At 46.7% G+C, this 17652-nt stretch overlaps 1 protein-coding gene and 1 long non-coding RNA gene across 2 annotated transcripts in view; both read right to left on the bottom strand.

Moving 5' to 3' along the window:
- LOC129647030 (RH-like protein IC) overlaps window positions 1-8210 on the bottom strand; it is a 40718-nt gene extending 32508 nt beyond the window's left edge. Inside the window, exon 1 of the mRNA XM_055574090.1 lies at window positions 8063-8210. Coding sequence (XP_055430065.1) covers window positions 8063-8210 — 148 coding nt within the window. The remainder of the gene's footprint in view (window positions 1-8062) is intronic.
- A 3000-nt stretch (window positions 8211-11210) lies between these two features.
- LOC129647925 (uncharacterized) lies at window positions 11211-17191 on the bottom strand. The gene is made up of 4 exons (XR_008712576.1): window positions 17055-17191; window positions 13490-13799; window positions 13207-13314; window positions 11211-11377 (listed from the first exon to the last, which is right to left on the bottom strand). It is a non-coding gene; the product is annotated as an uncharacterized LOC129647925 (long non-coding RNA).
- Window positions 17192-17652: the final 461 nt, after the last annotated feature.

The following is a 17652-nucleotide window of genomic DNA, read 5'->3' as shown; positions in this document are numbered from 1 at the left end:
CTCCCATGTCTCACAACTGTATCCCAGCTTCAACGCTGGGTCCCAGCTCAGGGCATCGTCCCCACTGGTATCAGCCTCCGCCTCTCAGAGCCTGTGCTGTGCCCTGCATGAGCTGCTGGTCTGATAAGATAATGGACCTAAGGTGTCCAGGGCTGATAAGGAGAGGATCGCTCCAGGGGCCCCATACCCGGGCCTCAGAGAGGAGTTTTACACATGATCTAAGGTGGGCCTTCCGGAGAAGTTTATGCAAGTCCCTCGACTTGGAGCCAGTCTAACCTGGGAGTCCTGTAGGGCAATAATCAACATCATTGTAACAGCGGGCACATTACGGTGCCCTCCACAAACTAGGCACTCCTCCAAGTGCCAGCCAGCCTTAGACCACGACAAGCCCACGCAGGAGGTACCTTTGATTATCCCCATTCTACAGCTGGGGAAAGGGAGGCAAAGAGAGCTGCTGGAATTAGCTCAGGTCACACAGCTAGCAAATGGTGCTGGCAGACCTGAATCCTGGCTCTGGATTAAATCACTATACCATCCTGCCTCCCCCTCCATCCTTCATTCTCCTTAGTGTCAAATTTGAGTGCGGGCCTCTGAATCTGGCTGTCCGAGTTCAGAGCCTGGTTCAACCTCCGTGTCCCCCGCTTCCTAGTCTGTAAAGTGGTCTGAAATAATGGCACCTGCTCAGAGGTTTGCTGTTAGTAAGGAGTTCCTTGACTCCTGTGAATCGCTTAGCCTAGCACTGGTGCATGGTAAATGTCAGGGACTATAAATTATCTTGGACCTGCCACTTGTTAGCTGTGCCTTTGGACAAGACTGTTCCCACTCCTTCAGCCTGGCTGCCCCTGGGAGTCTCCACCGTTCCCCACACACCCTTCCACCTCCCTCTGACCTGCAGACACTTCATCAGCTCCAAAGCCAGGCCCGGTTTCTGTCCCTCGGACCCTGGGCTGGACCTCCACACTCTGCTCCCCACCACCGACTTCGCACGGTACCTCTGCAGCCTTGATCTGGAACCATCCATGGAGGCTCATGCTGCCTTCCCTCCCCCACAATCTCCCACCCCATCCTTACCCCTACAGCAGTCTGGGAAAAGAAAAAGAGGTTTCCCAATCAACAAGGCCATGAAGGCTAAGTTGTGGGCTTCCCAGGTGGCACAGTGGTAAAGAATCCGCCTGCCAATGCAGGAGACACAAGAGATGCTGCTTCCATCCCTGGGCCAGGAAGATCCCCTGGAAGAGGAAATGGCAACCCATTCCAGTATTCTTGCCTGAAAAATCCCATGGACAGAGGAGCTTGGCAGGCTACAGTTCATGGGGTCGCAAAGAATCAGACACGACTGAAGCATGTACAGTGTACAATGAGTGCCGATGATGTCAGTACACGTCATTGGCAAAGCCCTTCTTGTCTTTTAATAGCTCTCCTTCCTGCTTCTAAGGAGTATGGGGGTAACTGGGTGGTAGCCACAGTGCAGGGCCCAGGATGGTCCCCCAGTCTGGCAGCATTCAAGCAGGCTCTGTGTGACAAATGGTCACGGTAATGGGCCCCAACGAGTCATGCCTTCCAGTATAGACCCCTCGCACCTGAGCTAAGCTTTGTGACTGGCTTTGGCTAATGGGACATCACCAAACACAATACAAGCAGAGGGTTGAAAAGCGCCTGTGCACTGGGTCTTGCCCTCTCTTACTGCTGTAATTCCTCTGCTGCCATGTGAAAATCTGAGCTAGTTTGCTGGAATCACATGGGCTAAGCATCCAGCCAGCATCACCTGACAAACATGCGAATGAGGCCATCAGAGACTGTTCCGCCCCAGTCAAAGCTCCAGGCTGGAGATGTATGGTATGTGCATGGATGCTTAGCTGCTCAGTCGTGTCTTATTCTATGTGACCCCATGGGCCTGCCAGGCTTCTCTGTCCATGGAATTCTCCAGGCAAGAATACTGGAATGGGTTACCATTCCCTTCTCTAGGGGGTCTTCCCGACCCAGGGATCGAACCCCAGCCTCCCGCATTGAAGGTGGAGTCTTTCACTGGCTGAGCTACCAGGGAAGCCCTGGAGATGCATAGTGACCCTAGGTGAAATTGACACAACTGTGTAACCACAGTACAGCTGAAATTGCTGAACCACAGAATCATGATCCGGAGCAAATTAGATGATTGCTATTTTGAGCCACTAAGGTTGGGGGTGGTTTGTTATGCAGCAATAGATAATGGATACAATGGCTTTCCCCTGGCATCTCACTGGCACCTCAATCCCAAGCCCAGAATGAACATATCATTGTTCATTTATCCCACAATCTGCCCCTCCACTTGTGCCTCTCATCTCAGAAATGGGCACCTCTATCTGCCAATCACACATCTGAAGCCATCCTTGACTCCTCTCGTTTTCTCCAAGAACAGCCAATTTTATCTCCTAAATAACTCTTGAATCTGACTCTTTGCTTCTCCTTTACTGCCCCTGCCCATTTGACCTCATCACAGGTCAACCAGGCCAGTGGTCATCAGAGTAGGGTTCACACCCCTCAGAAGATTCTCCAGACAATCCGTAGGGGCTGCCAGAAGAAGAGATATTAGCACTGCTATTTCTACTCATTTTTTCTAAAACATTTAAGAAATTAAAGTTTATTCATAATAAAAAGCTAATACTTTTTTTTTTTTTTTTTTGGCAGTGCTTTTTGGCACGTGGGATCTTAGTTTCCTGACCAGGTATCCAACCCAAGCCCCCTGCATTGGAAACACGGAGTCTTAACCACTGGATTGCAAGGGAAGTTCAAAGCTAATACTCTTTATCAGCTTTCCTATGTGTTCATTCTTTCAAGCGTTTCAACAACTTAGTAAGTACTATCGTCATATGCCAGAGGCAGAGAAAGATTGAGTGATTTGCCCAAGGTCTCACAGCTAAGAAGAGGAAGTGAAGCAGAGATGTGAATCAGTCTAGCTCCAGCAGTCCTCAAACTTCTGTGTATTTGAGTCACTTAGGGCTTGGTAAAACACAGATTGCTGGGCCCATCCCTTGAGCTTTGGATCAGTAGGTATGGATGGGGGCCCAGGTATTTCTTAGAGGATGCTGAGGTGGCTGGTCTGGGGACCACATTTGAGGACCACTGATCTAGGCTCTCTCCCCCTAAAGGCGCTTGGTTAGTTTTGCAACTCCGCAAGCATTTAATGTTCAGATGAATCCAGGAGCCTCCTCTGACTTGCTTAGGATATCAGTTCAGTACCCTAGCTTTGGAAGGTGTCCTGAGGGAATATTAGGCCCCTGAATGGGGGGGGTGACATGTATTTCTCCATATTCATCTTGTTGCAACTAATGACAGGGTTTTGTTTTGCTTAATTGACAGCTTTATTATGGAAAATTTTAAGCATACACAAAAACAGAGTGAGGAGCATGGTGAACATCGTGTACCCATTCCCAGCTTTGATGACTGTCACATGGGGTCAGGCTTGTTTTTAATTACTTCCCCCCTTGTTTTCTTTCTTTCTTCTTTTGTTGTGTTAGTTTCAGGTGTGCAGCAAAGTGATTCAGTTGCACATATACATACATCCATTCTTTTTTCAGACTCTTTTCCCATAGAGATTAACACAGACTATTGAGTAGAGTTCCCTGTGCTAAACCAGTAGGTCTTGTGGATTATCTATTTCATCTGTAGTTGTGTGTTTATGTTAATCCCATTCAATCTCATTTTTATTATCCTTCTCCACCTGTTTCCTTCCTTAGCCTTTCTTTTTTCTTCCCCTCCTTCTCCTTTCCATCTCCTTCTTCCCTCTCCCCCGTCTGCCTTCCCCTCTTCCTTCCCTACCTCTTTCTCCTTTTTCTTCTTCTTTTTGGCATGAAACAGATCCCAGACATTATTCTATTCCAGTATGCTTCTCTAACAAATAGGGCTCACAATTTGTTAGATTGCTAAACCTACTTCTAAATAGGTTTAAAACCACCCACTATGCTATTATCACACCTAACAAAACTCACAATAATGCCTGTGTGTTATATAATACTCAGATTTCCAGGTTGTCTCAAAATTGTCTTTTTTTTAGAATTGGCTGGTTTAAATGACTTATTATAGTTTACGTGGACTGGATTAGATTAAGTAGATTGACAGATTGCTATCTAGTTTTAACTCAACTAACCTTCACAAACTCGGAGAAGGCGATGGCACCCCACTCCAGTACTCTTGCCTGGAGAATCCCATGGACAGAGGAGCCTGGTGGGCTGCAGACCATGGGGTCGCTAAGAGTCGGACACAACTGAGTGACTTCACTTTCACGCATTGGAGAAGGAAATGGCAACCCACTCCAGTGTTCTTGCCTGGACAATCCAGGGATGGGGGAGCCTGGTGGGCTGCAGCCTATGGGGTCGCACAGAGTCGGACACGACTGAAGCGACTTAGCAGCAGCAGCAGTAGCAGCAGCAACCTTCACAAAATGGACTAACAGCTCAAACAACTGCCAAAAACCACAGATTGAAGGCAAAAGAATAATGTCAGGCAAGCGCGGAAACAGGGTAGAAGGAAACTTCTTGTTTCCTCTCTCTCCGTCAGTCCCATTAAGAGTTAAAGAAAAAACCCCATCTAATCACACTGAAAAGAAGTCAAGCGAGATAATTTGAAATTATCCAGAAGACACTGAGGAATCAATTGCCATCCACTATCATTCACAGTAACAATGGACCTTGCCTGGAGTGACTGACACCATCACAATCAGTCATTTGAAAATATTTTCTATTTCCTTTTTTCTTTCCAATTTTCTAATTTACGTACATCTATGATAATGCGCAAAATGTATTACTGCAGCAGGATTTAAGTCAAACATAGAAATATGGGGCATGCTTGAAAAATTTGAAGCCCCCCAGTCCATACAACACTACGGTCCCCACACTGGCTTCCACCTCAAGTCAGGCCCCTTCCCCACCCCCGTGCCAGTCCTGGAATGGCTTTCTCCATAACCAAACCCAAACTGATCACACTCCTGCTTCCTAATAGATCAAGAGAATGAAAGGCAGCCTGCTTACTCAAGGGAATGGGTCCACCCACTGCTTCCCTCTTTACGACAGCGCTGTAGGGTTAAACTCTAGCCTGGTCCATTCTGATGAACACAATGGTTCCTGCTGTGCTCGAGACCCTCCCTTTTCATATGGCTACTCTACCTGAGCCTCTGAGGCCTGGCTGGGCAGTCGCTTCCCTCCAGAGGCCTTTCCTGGCATCCCCATCTCCCTGCCTGGGTTGTGGGCCCTCCTCTGTGCTGCCATAGACCGTGAGCATCTGAGGACACTTATGTCTATGTTAGCAGCACAGCCTAGGGGTAAAGAAACTGGATCCAAACTACAAAGTTGAAATATTGGCTCCTATGCCTACTGATTATATGACAAGAGACTCAACCTCACTGTAAAATGGGGCTGTGAAGCATCATGGTTAAGTGTGTGGAAATTCAAACTAGGCTGCTTAAGTTTATCTTTTCCCCTTAATTTAGTTTTGTTTAATCTATTTTATTTTTTAATTTTTATTTTATACTGGAGCATAGTTGATTAACAATGTTGTGTTCATTTCAGATGTACAGCAAAGCAATTCAATTATACATATACGTGGGTCCATTCCTTTTAAAATTCTTTTCGCATTTAGGTTACTGTAGAAAACTGAGCAGAATTCCCTGTGTAGGTCTTTGTTGGTTTTCTATTTTAAATATAAGGCTGTGCTGTGCTGTCCTTAGTCGCTCAGTCGTGGCCGACTCTGTGACCCCATGGACTGTAAGCCCGCCAGGCTCCTCTGTCCATAGGAATTCTCCAGGCAAGAATACTGGAGTGGGTTGCTGCACCCTCTTCCAGGGGATCTTCCCAACCCAGGGATCGAACCCAGGTCTCCCACTTTGCAGTCGGATTCTTTTCTGTCTGAGCACCAGAGAAGCCCAAGTATAAGGCTGCTGCTGCTGCTAAGTTGCTTCAGTCATGTCTGACTCTGTGCGACCCCATAGACGGCAGCCCATCAGGCTCCCCCATCCCTGGGATTCTCCAGGCAAGAACACTGGAGTAAGTTGCTATTTCCTTCTCCAATGCATGAAAGTGAAAAGTGAAAGTGAAGTCACTCAGTTGTTTCTGACTCTTAGCGACCCCATGGTCTGCAGCCTACCAGGCTCCTCCATCCATGGGATTTTCCAGGCAAGAGTACTGGAGTGGGTTGCCATTGCCTTCTCCGAAATATAAGGCTACTTAACTTTAAACCAAGGACTTCCCTGATGGCTCAGTGGTAAAGAATCTGCTTGCCAATGCAGGAGATTCAAGTTCAATCCCTGGGTCTGGAAGATCCCTTGGAGAAGGAAATGGCAACCTAGTCAGTATTCTTGCCTGGGAAATCTCATGGACAGAGGAGCTTGATGGGCTACAGTCCAAGGGGTTGCAAAAAAGTGAGACACTACTTAGCAACTGAACAACAACAGCAACATTTAAAACTGCTCTGCTATTGCTAGCTGAACAGTCTTGGGCAAATTGCTCCATGTCCAAGTGCCTAATTTCCTCCTATGAAAAATGGAGATCATAATAGTACCTGTCTCTAAAGAATCTGCCTGCCAATGCAGGAGACATGGTTCGATTCCTGATCTGAGAAGATCCCACATGCCTTGGAACCCCCGCGCCACAACTACTGAGCCTGTGCTCTAGAGCCTGGGAGCCGCGGCTACTGAAGCCAGAGCACCCTAGAGCCTGCACTCCACCAGAGAAGCCACTGCAGCAAGAAACCCAAGCACCGAAACTAGAGAGTAGCCCCACTTGCCGCACCTCGAGAAAAGTCTTCGCAGCAGCAAAGACTCAGCACAGCCGAAAGTAAATAAATAAAATGATTATTTTTTAAAAATGGTACCTATCTCATAGGGTGACAGTGAGGAGTCAGTGTAAAGCATTTAAAATAGTGTCTGGTGTGTGCATGGATGCTTAGTCACTCAGTCCTGTCTGACTCTTTGCGACCCCGTGGACTGTAACCCACCAGGCTCCTCTGTCCATGGGATTGTCCAGGAGAGAATACTGGAGTGGCTGGTACATAGTAAGTAATCAGTAAATATCACCTCTGATTAGCACGTGTCTGGATCCCACATGGTTTGTAATAAATTGAGCAAATGAATGAATGAATGGATTGAATTACATTGTACCCGACTGAAAAGAATTACAGTAAGTTGAATGAAAATTGTGCCCAGGCCTTGCTTGTTCGGCACTGAGCACCCTCTCTGGGCTAGCTCATGAAGCAGTGTAGGGATTTCCCTCCCCAAGTCATCTCCTTTTCCTTCTTTCTACCGCTGAGGGCCCAGGGATGCCTTCCCTTTGCTTCTAGTCAACTAGCTAACATCTCTTAGAAACAAGCAAGCACTCAGCCGGGCTCATGTTTCTGCTTGGTCTCAGGGACCTCACTCAAGGAGGTCCTTCCATTATCATAAACAACATCCTGACCCTCTGAGGTACTTGAAAACTCCTCTCAACTTTTTTAAAAAAGCAGAAGCCACAGCACTGTGGATGTCTATCTTGTTGAGAGTCATTCTCATCACAGTCTATGAGTATTTTTAGTTGCATATATATAAAATAACAACCATCCTACATTCCCTTCAGCCAGAGCTTACGCCTTAGAATTTGCAGGCAGAAAGCAGACGTCCCAGCCCCTAAGTAAGAAGGAAGCTTCCAAAAGGAAGGTGGTACAAAAATGAGAAAAAGAGACCAAAAAAAAAAAGGAAACAAAATCCCTCAAACCCAACAACACCATGAAATTCCTTGTTGTTAAGGAAAGAGAAGAGGGGGCAGCAGAGGCAGAGAATTGTGAAGACCCTTTGCCAAAGGGAAATCTAGGAACAGAGAAAAGGAGGCCCCTCCCTCTGCCCTGACAAAACACGGAAGACTTCATGGAAGAGGTGATGGCCACAATGGTCCTAAAGAAGAGACGGCATGTTTGGCTGGGTCTTTGTGCAACAGATCGAAGAGGATGAGGGAGCCCCTTTCCTCGGAGACTTTGTGGAAAGGAGGCCCTATGCCCCTGGAGGACCTCCTCTTCCCTGTGCCAGCTGTTTGCCTCTGTGACCACCTCCCCTCTGGACACTCACCTCGGTAGTCCCTCAAGAGCTTCTTCTGTTCATCTACAGAAGCTGAATAGGAGGTGAAAAACAAGAAGATGACAATGAAAATCACCTCCAGCGTTATGGCACACAGGGGCAGCCAGAGCCGCACAGACTTTTGGTACTTAGAGCCCATCCTGTGTCCGTCTCTGTACAGTGTTTCCACCAGCACCGGGCATTACCCTCAGCCCCACACCCACTCAGGGGAGGGACAGGAGAGACACCCGGGTGAGGCCTTATCTCAGACTGCAAGGCTGGTCCTGCCGACATATCTGTGGAGTTAACACAGGAGCAGAGAGACAGTGACAGGGAGGAGGAAAATGCATTTTTTCTAACATTAATTGATTCATTCAATCATTTATTGATTCGACAAGTAGTTGCTACACTCCTACCACAGGGCAGGCACTGTGTCCAGTTGAAAAAAGGGCATTCATTCACTCGACCCTCAAACACGAGAATTTTTTTCACTTAACCTTTACCGCATCTTGCAAGAAAGGCAGAGAATAGGTCAACACCCTTATTTCACAAATGGGGAAACGGATGCTTAGATGGAGCTTTGGATTGGCAAAATTTCTCCTTAAAACCTTACCACAGGTCAGAGAGGGCACCCAGTGGGCTCTTAAAAATGATACAGCAAATGAATGAATGAATGAAAGCAAAGAACGATATTAAGTCCCGGGAGGACCTAGGACCCGCAGAGAACTAACTCCTCAGAGCCACACCGTTGAAATTAGTTTTATCTGGATCTGTATTTAAACACAGAATCTGACCTGTTTCTCAATCTTTCAAGGGCAGGTGTGACAAATGAAAGGAGGAGGTGATCCAGCTCTAGGAAAGCCCTGGTGGGAGTCCCGCTCTAGCCCGAGGCTAAAGTTGTCCCCGACTCTGGTCACCTGCTCACAGAGCAGCCCAGGACTTGCCTAGGGCATGAGCACTGCGGTGTGTTTGACGTTGGTCACCAGCCTCAGTATCCCCACCCCACAATGGAGGACTGTCCCCTGGAATAGGATTTAAGGCGCCTGGGATCTAGTTCTGCCCCTGCAGCTAACTGTTCCTATGGCCACATCCATTTGCTTAGCAGAAGATCTGAGATATAGAGAAAGGGAGAGAAGGAGGACTCAACATTTTTTACCTTCTACACTGGCCCCAGTCACTGGCCACTGTGTGTAGACTGAATTTATGAGGGCCTAGAGACTAAAACCTGGCTAGGAGTAGCAGGGAGGCAGATTGTAGCCCAACATGAGTGGATATTTTATTGACCATTCATGGGGTAGTCAGCATCCTGCCACTAGGGAAATGCAAGCAGAAGCTGATGGTTAGTTGTCAGAGATGTCTTGTGAATGATTCATATGTGGATTATGGGAGATGTTAATCACCTGGTAGAATCTTGTCTTTTTTGTTTTTAGATGAAACTAAACCCAGAAGGTCACACCCAAGGTCACACAGTCATTGACATTAGTCATTTCTTGCTCAGCGCAGCTTTATTTACAAAAAAGAAAACATTGAGAATAACCTGAACGTACAGTAGTAGGGGACTGGTTAAGTAAACTACAGGACACATAATCTGCCACCAATATAATCGTTCTGAACATGCGGAAAAATCCAGAAGAAAATGCTTTTAAGGTTTATCAAAAATGGCACAGGGGATATATTATTTGGTGAAGGACGTTACAGAACAGTGTGCATGTTCCCACTTTGGTGAACTAATAATAACACTGTATGTTAACACATGCATCGGGGAAAAAAATTGGCTACAAACCACTCCTGGTTACTTTTGGTTTAGGTATCTCGGGGAGCTAAAATTTACTAAGTACTTTAGTACACTAGGCACTGTTCTAGACACTTTACGTGTATGAACTCAGTTAAGGAGCCTGTGAGATGGGACTGTCAGCCTTTCTACAACAAGCTAAGGCCCAGCAATATCGAGTGACTTGCCCAAGGTTATGGGGTTAGTGAGTATTAGAGCTAGGATTTCAACTTGGGCAGTCTATCTTGAGCACCTGGGTGTTTAACCACCTAACTTTAGCCCAGATAACTCCTAAGTCTTCTTCTACTTCTGAAAGACTAGCAACAAAGGATTCTAAGGCTTCTGCTATCTCAACAGTAAATAAGGCAGTAAGTACCAGTTTCTAGAGCTCAGCCCTCATGGTCAGCCTTGGTTTTGATTTCTGGCCTTTTTCTGGCCATCAGTACTTCTTTTTTGTTCTTTTTTTTTTTTTTTTTACTTTAAATTTTGTTTTGGGGTATAGCTGATTAATGATATTGTGGTAGTTTCAGGTGAACAGCAAGGGACTCAGCCATGTAAATACATGTATCCATTTTCCCCCAAACTTCCCTATCTGGGCTGCCACATAACATTGAGCAGAGTTCCATGTGCTATACAATAGGTCCTTGTTGCTTATCTATTTTAAATATAGCAGGGTGTACATGTCCATCCCAGACTCCCTAACTATCCCTTTCCCTGAGCCTCCCCAACTACCCCAGCAACCATAAGATTGTTTCTAAGTCCGTGAGTCTCTTTCTGTTTTGTAAGTTCATTTGTATAATTTCTTTCTAGATTCCATATATAAGGGATGTCATATGATATTTCTCCCTCTTTTTCAGACTTCCTTCACTCAGGATGACAATCTCTAGGTCCATGCATGTTGCTGCAAATGTCATTTCATTCTTAATGGCTGAGTAATATCCCATTGTATATATGTACATATCTTCTTTACCCATTCCTCTGGCGATGGACATTTAGGTTGCTTCCATGTCTTTGGTCATGGAAGGTTCCTTAACAGGGGACTCCCCTGTGAGGGGGATAAGTGAATGTGACCCTTGTTGGCCTGGGTCCTGTACCAGCAGTTTGTGAACCAGGCAGCTGTACCTACCTACCCAGGGGCACCAAATGTCAGGCAGATGAACACTAGAGATTTCCAGTCGCTGCCAGCCCCTGGGCTTGGAGCCCATGACGGTTGTGTTTACATGCTGGCAAACTCAGTGATGATGGTAGCTGGTTCCCACAGGGGCATCCTAAAGCCCTGTGTGTCCTGATCCTGCCCAGTGAAGGACAGACCACTTGACAAGAGGGCCAAGCTCCTGAATGAACAGAAAGGCTTTCTTTTTTTTTTTTTTTTTTTAAGGCTTTCTTTAATAAAAGGGAGCTGACCCCACAGGTGGCCTCTCCCAGAAGATTGGTCAAAAGGGGCGTTTTCTCTCTACCTCTCTGACTCTTGCAAAAGACCCCTGTTTTCTGATGACAGTTCCAGATAGTCTGACTCCAAATCTTCAAGGCAGGGTCCCTGGGAAAGCACATGGGATCTAGAGCAGAAATGTCATAAGTCAAATGTTAATTGTCAACTCTAGGTGGGAGGTGAATGGCTTTTCACTGTATCTTTCTTTCAACTTTGTAGGTTTATGTTTGAAATCTTTCATAACAAAATGTTGGGGGAAAATGTTGTGTGTGTACCTGCTGTTCCCCATGTCCAAAGCACCCCTCCCCTCAGGCATCTACCTGCTCCTGCCCTCACCGACTCAGATCCAAATGACACGAGCCCAGGGACTTTTGACTGTTGTACCCTCAGCACCTGGTGTTTAATCCGTAGCAGGTGCTCAAGAAATACCTGTCGACTGAATAACAGCTGCCGATTCTGGAACGCCAAGCACTGGACCCAGCATTTTACAGACATTATTTCATTTACTCTTTCCCTCAAACCTGTGAGGGCATCACCACTCCCATTTGACAGATGAGAAAACTGCTGCTCAGAGAAGTGATGCAAGCACCCAAAGTCACACAGCTAGTAAACAGCAGAGTCGGAACCCAACCCACATCCATCCGATGCCATGGCTTGTGCTCTTAACTGCTTTGCAATTCTGTCGTCCATTACCTAAACCACTTACAGTCTCAATTTCCTTATGAGTCAAATAAGATGAGCTGCTTTGCTTTCCTCACAGAGTTATTATAAATGTGAGACTACATAAGCATGCTTGGCAACCTGTGTTTTGGAAATGAACATGGGCAAGTGGTGCCATGACTGTGGCCTCCTGGTCTGAGTGACCAGACTTCCTACGGGTATGATGAATCAAATCAGACAGACTACGCATGGTCCTTGGAAGAAAAACTATGACCAACCTAGAGAGCATATTAAAAAGCAGAGATATTACTTTGCCAACAAAGGTCCATCTAGTCGAAGCTATGGTTTTTCCAGTAGTCTTGTATGAATGTGAGAGCTGGATTATAAAGAAAGCTGAGCACCGAAGAATTGATGCTTTTGAACTGTGGTGTTGGAGAAGACTCTTGAGACTCCCTTGGACTGCAAGGAGATCCAACCAGTCTATCCTAAAGGAGGTCAGTCCTAGGTGTTCATCAGAAGGACTGATGTTGAAGCTGAAACTCCAATACTTTGGCCACCTGATGCGAAGAGCTGACTTATTTGAAAAGACCCTGATGCTGGGAAAGATTGAGGGCAGGAGGAGAAGGGGACAACAGAGGATGAGATGGTTGGATGGCATCACCGACTCAATGGACATGAGTTTGAGTAGGCTCCAGGAGCTGGTAATGGACAGGGAGGCCTGGCGTGCTGTAGTCCATGGGGTCGCAAAGAGTCGGACACGACTGAGCGGCTGAGCTGAACTGTAGCTTTCACATGTGATCGTCCATTTTCTGTAGAAACTCTATGAGAACATTTACCATGTCCTCCTCATCCGAGTTAAATATTGGAAAACTCAGTCACGGGCAGGGACCAAGGAGGTAGGTAGGCGCCCCTCATCTTCTCTCTGGAATCCTGTGCACACCCAAGGTGTGAGTCTGACCTGGGCATGCTTAGAGTGTGGCTAAGTCAATCATTTATCTATTTAACAAACATGAGCTTTGGAGTCAGGCAACCTGGGTTCAAATCCTAGCTCTGCAAATTATTAGCTCGGTCACCTTGGGTAAGATGATCAATATCTCTGAGTCTGTTTCCTTATCTGTAAAGTGGAGAAAATCAGTATCCATCTCATAGGCTGGTTGTAAAGATTAAATGAGGTAGTACACATGAAGTGTCACATATGTAGAGAACTTACCATAAATGTTAGAAATGATTATTATTGCATAAGCCTGACATGTTTACTTAGAAAACCTCAAAAATGCAGAGGTGTGTAAAACTTACATAGAGCACCCATGATTTCATCATCTCTCCAAACCAGCTCTACTTCTTTTTGTATATAATCTTTCAGATTTTTTTCTATTCATGTGAATTTATGCCTTGTTTTTTCCCCTACAAAAAATGAGATTATATAGCACATGTTTAGTAACTTGGCTTTTTTTCATGAACAGTATACCATAAGCAGTTTCCAAACCAGGAAAAATCTTTCTACTACACTATTGTGATGGATAAAGGTCCAGGCTCAGACACTAGACTACCTGGATTTGAATCCTGCTCTGTCACTTACCGTGTGACCTTAGGCGAATGACTTAGCTTCTCTGTGTCTCATCTGTAATATAGCACCAGTAGTAATCTCTTGGGCTCCCCAGGTGGTGCTAGTGGTAAAGAACTCGCCTGCCAATGCAGGAGACATGGGTTCAGTTCCTGGGCTGAGAAGATCCCCTGAAGACGGCATGGCAACCCACTCCAGTATTCTTGCTTGGAAAATCCCATGGAATGAGGAGCCTGGCAGGCTACAGTCTATAGGGTCGCAGAGAGTCAGACACAACTGAAGTGACTTAGCACGCATGCACAGTAATCTCCTCCTTATAGGGTTGCTGTGAGGAATAGATCAAAAGGCATACGATGCTTAGAGGAGTATCCGCACAAAATAAGTGTTACATATCATCATTCTCCAGGGCACACTGACTTCCATGGTAAGGCTATGTGATCATTTGTTTGACCAGGCCCCTCTGTGGGATATCTGGGTTATTTATAAAACTGTTTCTGTTCTAAACACTACTATAAATATCCTTCATTAACAGGGTTCTCTGGGGGATGCAGACAAATGTATAAGAAATGGCCATCCAAAGTCTGGATTTTCCTGTGACTCCCATGAGACAGGAACAAAGCTCAAGGCAGGTGGGCCAGCCTTGCCTGATGGGCTTGAGGGGATAAAAGCTGCTGAAAAGGTGGGCATGTAATTTCCTTGGATGTGAAACAGCACATGATGATCTCCTCTAGGCTATTCTGAGCTCAGTTGAAACTTATGCCCCAATTCCAACCACTTGGCCGTCTGAAAGTCCCAAGAGAAGAGGAGGAACAGCCCTGAATTCCTGTCTGGCACTCAGTCTTTGGAATGAGAGCAAATTATTTCTCTTTTCTGTCTTAATCATCTGTTAAATGGCCACTGCTGATCTCCCCTGCTTCCTGATTGGTGGAGGAAGTATGGGGAGCTGGGGAGCTCTGTATTAGGCAGGAGGTCTGCCTCATCTCAGGCCAATTTTGTGTGCTGAGGATCCTAAAAGGTCTTTCAGTTTGAAAGGCTGGAACTTAGGCAAAGCCAAAGGGGTTTTGGCTAAGGTGGGCCAGGAAAATACAGAGTCCAGCTGGGGCAGGAGGAGTGAGAGGAAGGGAATGGAGAAGGGAAGACTTACAGTGGTATGTCCTTGGTCTCTTGGCAAGAAGGCCTTTCCCATCATTCCACTCCAGCCAATCATTAGATCAACTACCCTTAACATCAGAGTTATTTACAGGCACCAGAGGACATGCCTAGAGCATCAAGGCTCCATACATCTTAGCTTATGACTCAAGCCAAATTCCTTTACCATAGCAACTGCATGACCTTGTTTTCTCTGAGGCTCAGTTTTCTCATCTGCAAAATGGAGCTAATATGTTCTGCTTCTAAACATATGGCTTGAAGTGATTCTAAGAGGCAATTTTGGCACAGAGTGGACAGGTCACTCAACTCAGGACACCAGCAAGTTGATATCTCAAGTGGGACTGGAACCCAGACCTCCAGATTGCTTCTTCCTGGGCCATCACCCTGGGATTCTCTCTGCCCTTCCTCTGCTCCCGTGAAGCCCAACAACTAACAGTAACTCCCAGCCACTCTATACTTCTCCACAGCATGGAATGCCCTTGTCAGGAACCTGGTTGATGGGAGGCTAGCCAGAGAGCTTCAGAAAGCTGGTAAGTGACCCCAGTGCCTCTCTCATCTTTTTTATGGACTACTGACCCATCCATTCCACAGTGTGCCATGGCACTGTCCTAGACAACAGGACCCAGTGGGGAGTAGGAAAGACCAAAGATATGGCCTCTAACCTTGCAGAGTTGACTGTCTTAGTTGCTGGCCCAGGTAATCTGGAAACTTGCAGTCATGGAGAAGAGGGCTATTCCAGTTGGCAGACCCCATGGAGTCTGAAGCCATGATCTCACCATGTACCTATGCCTTCAAGCCTCCAGTAATATTGATTTAGGTATCCTTCTCCATGAACCAACCTGTATGCTTTTCCATGAATCAACCTGCCTTGGCAACCAACCTTGGCAACTTGGCAACAGAAGTCTTTTTCTGTTGCTTCAAGCAGAGCATTAGGTTCAGATGCTTTCACAATGATAGGTAGCCTTGGTGAAACTTTGAGCTCACAGTTTGTTATCCTTGGCTGCCCAGCGACACTTTATCAACAGGCTGGAGTAGAGGTGAAGGATGAAAAACAGATATACTGTTAACAGAAATGATTTGCAGTAACCTACTGCATGTCTGGCCCTGAGAGTTCATCATCTGGTAACAGCCTTCAAACAAACCTGAGTGAAAACTCAGGCTCTGAGACATTTAGTAGCTTGCCAAAACTACTAAGTGGCCAAGCTGGAATTTCAATCCTGGTCTGAAAAAGCAGATACTCTTACACTTTTTCTAAATGCATCTCTACAGGGTATGAATCCAGTCCTCAAGAAGCTTTTCATCCAGGTGAATGGACAAGTCTCATCCAAGAAACCACAAATTAGGAACAGTACTGTGGAGATGCTCTCTGTAGAAGCAAAGGCACGGAAGAGGGAAGACATAGTTGTCTTAGTGGATTTGAGGACAGTGAATAGATTAAGGCTTGGCTGGCCTGGGGAGGCCTGGAAAAGAGGGGTGGGCCCCCTTGTGACCAGCTTTGGATGCCATAATAAACAGAATGGGTCTCCTCTTCCAGGCACTGGATAATCTTTGTAAAGATTTGTGACAGTATAAAGTAACAGCAGCAGTTGAGGATGATGCATTTGGGATAAATTACAAGTTCCTCCTTGGGGTGGGTTTTTTTTAAGGGAATGATCACAGGGCTGGGAGATCTCCACGCATCCCAGGACAAAACAAGATGGCATCTACTTTCCTGTAAGTTTTTTAGATGTGTTGTAAGACCGTCTAACCGGAGAAGGCAATGGCACCCCACTCCAGTACTCTTGCCTGGAAAATCCCATGGATGGAGGAGCCTGGTAGGCTGCAGTCCATGGGGTCGCACAGAGTCGGACACGACTGAAGCGACTTAGCAGCAGCAGCAGCAACACCATCTAACAGTCCCTCGGTTGGTGAACGGTTAAGTTGGTACAGTCACTTGATAGAAGATTTTGCAACCATCAGAAATATTTAGGAAGGATGAATTCATTATAACATGTAAAAATGCTTATGTCAAAGAACAGAACTACAAAACTGAAAGTCTTAATAATAATAAAAACAACAGTAATAGTAGTAATATATCATCCAGGGGGAGGAAACTGGAAAGAAAGGGAAAAATACAGAATGCTAACAGTAGTTCTGTTAAGGTGATGAGATCCATGGATGTCTTTCCCACCCCCCGCCCTCAGCAACTTCTCTACGTTTCCCCAGTTTTTCTTTACTGATATGCATTCCTCTTTTTGACATCTATTCTTTTCTTTTCTCTTAAAAAAAAAAAAAACAACCAAAACTTTGTCCTTTCTAACTGCTATTTTGCCATACCTATGCTGCAGGGGAGCAATGAGGAGTAAAAGAACAAACAGATGCAGAGCACCCAGAGCGGTGCTTCGCACAGAATTGAGCGCTCTAGGAATGTTAGGTGAGAAGGGTCGCTGACCCGGCTTCCCCGCGGTACCAGAACCCTGCCCGGGGGCATAGACGCTTCCGACGTCGACGCTTGCCAGGTCCAGCTAGCGCGGTGACCAAAGAAGCTGCCGCAGCCGCCGCCGCCGCCAAAGTGAGCCCTGCGGACGTGGAGCCCGGGCCGCACCGCCCCACACACACCCACTTCAACAGCCTCGCGCGACGGCGCGCGTACCATGGCTCCGCCCCCTGTGACGCGCCTCCAGGAGGCGGGACCACGGAGGCCCCGCCCCGCGCCTCCTCCGATTGGCCGCCGCGCTGTCACCACCACGTCGCGGGAAGCTGGCAGGGTGTGTGCGTGTGCCTGTGTGTGTGTGTGTGTGTGCGCGGTTTGCTTTGTCATTCGTATCCCCGTCGCTCGCAGACGTGGCCGGCTTGGCCGAGCACTCCAGGATCCTCAGGAAGGGCCCCCGGCGTCTCCCGGACGAGGAGGATGCGGCCAGCTCCTTACATAAGGATGCGGCGGACCGGAGTTTCAGTTCAGCGCAGAAACGCACATGCCGCAAACCCAGGCCTCGCGATTTCATAGGGCACTAGGAATAGCTTAACAATGAAAAAAAGCACTGCATGCT

Source organism: Bubalus kerabau, chromosome 3 (genome assembly GCF_029407905.1).
Source record: "Bubalus kerabau isolate K-KA32 ecotype Philippines breed swamp buffalo chromosome 3, PCC_UOA_SB_1v2, whole genome shotgun sequence".
In the NCBI taxonomy this organism is placed as follows: Eukaryota; Metazoa; Chordata; class Mammalia; order Artiodactyla; family Bovidae; genus Bubalus; species Bubalus kerabau.
This window is presented reverse-complemented; position numbering and strand designations above follow the sequence as displayed.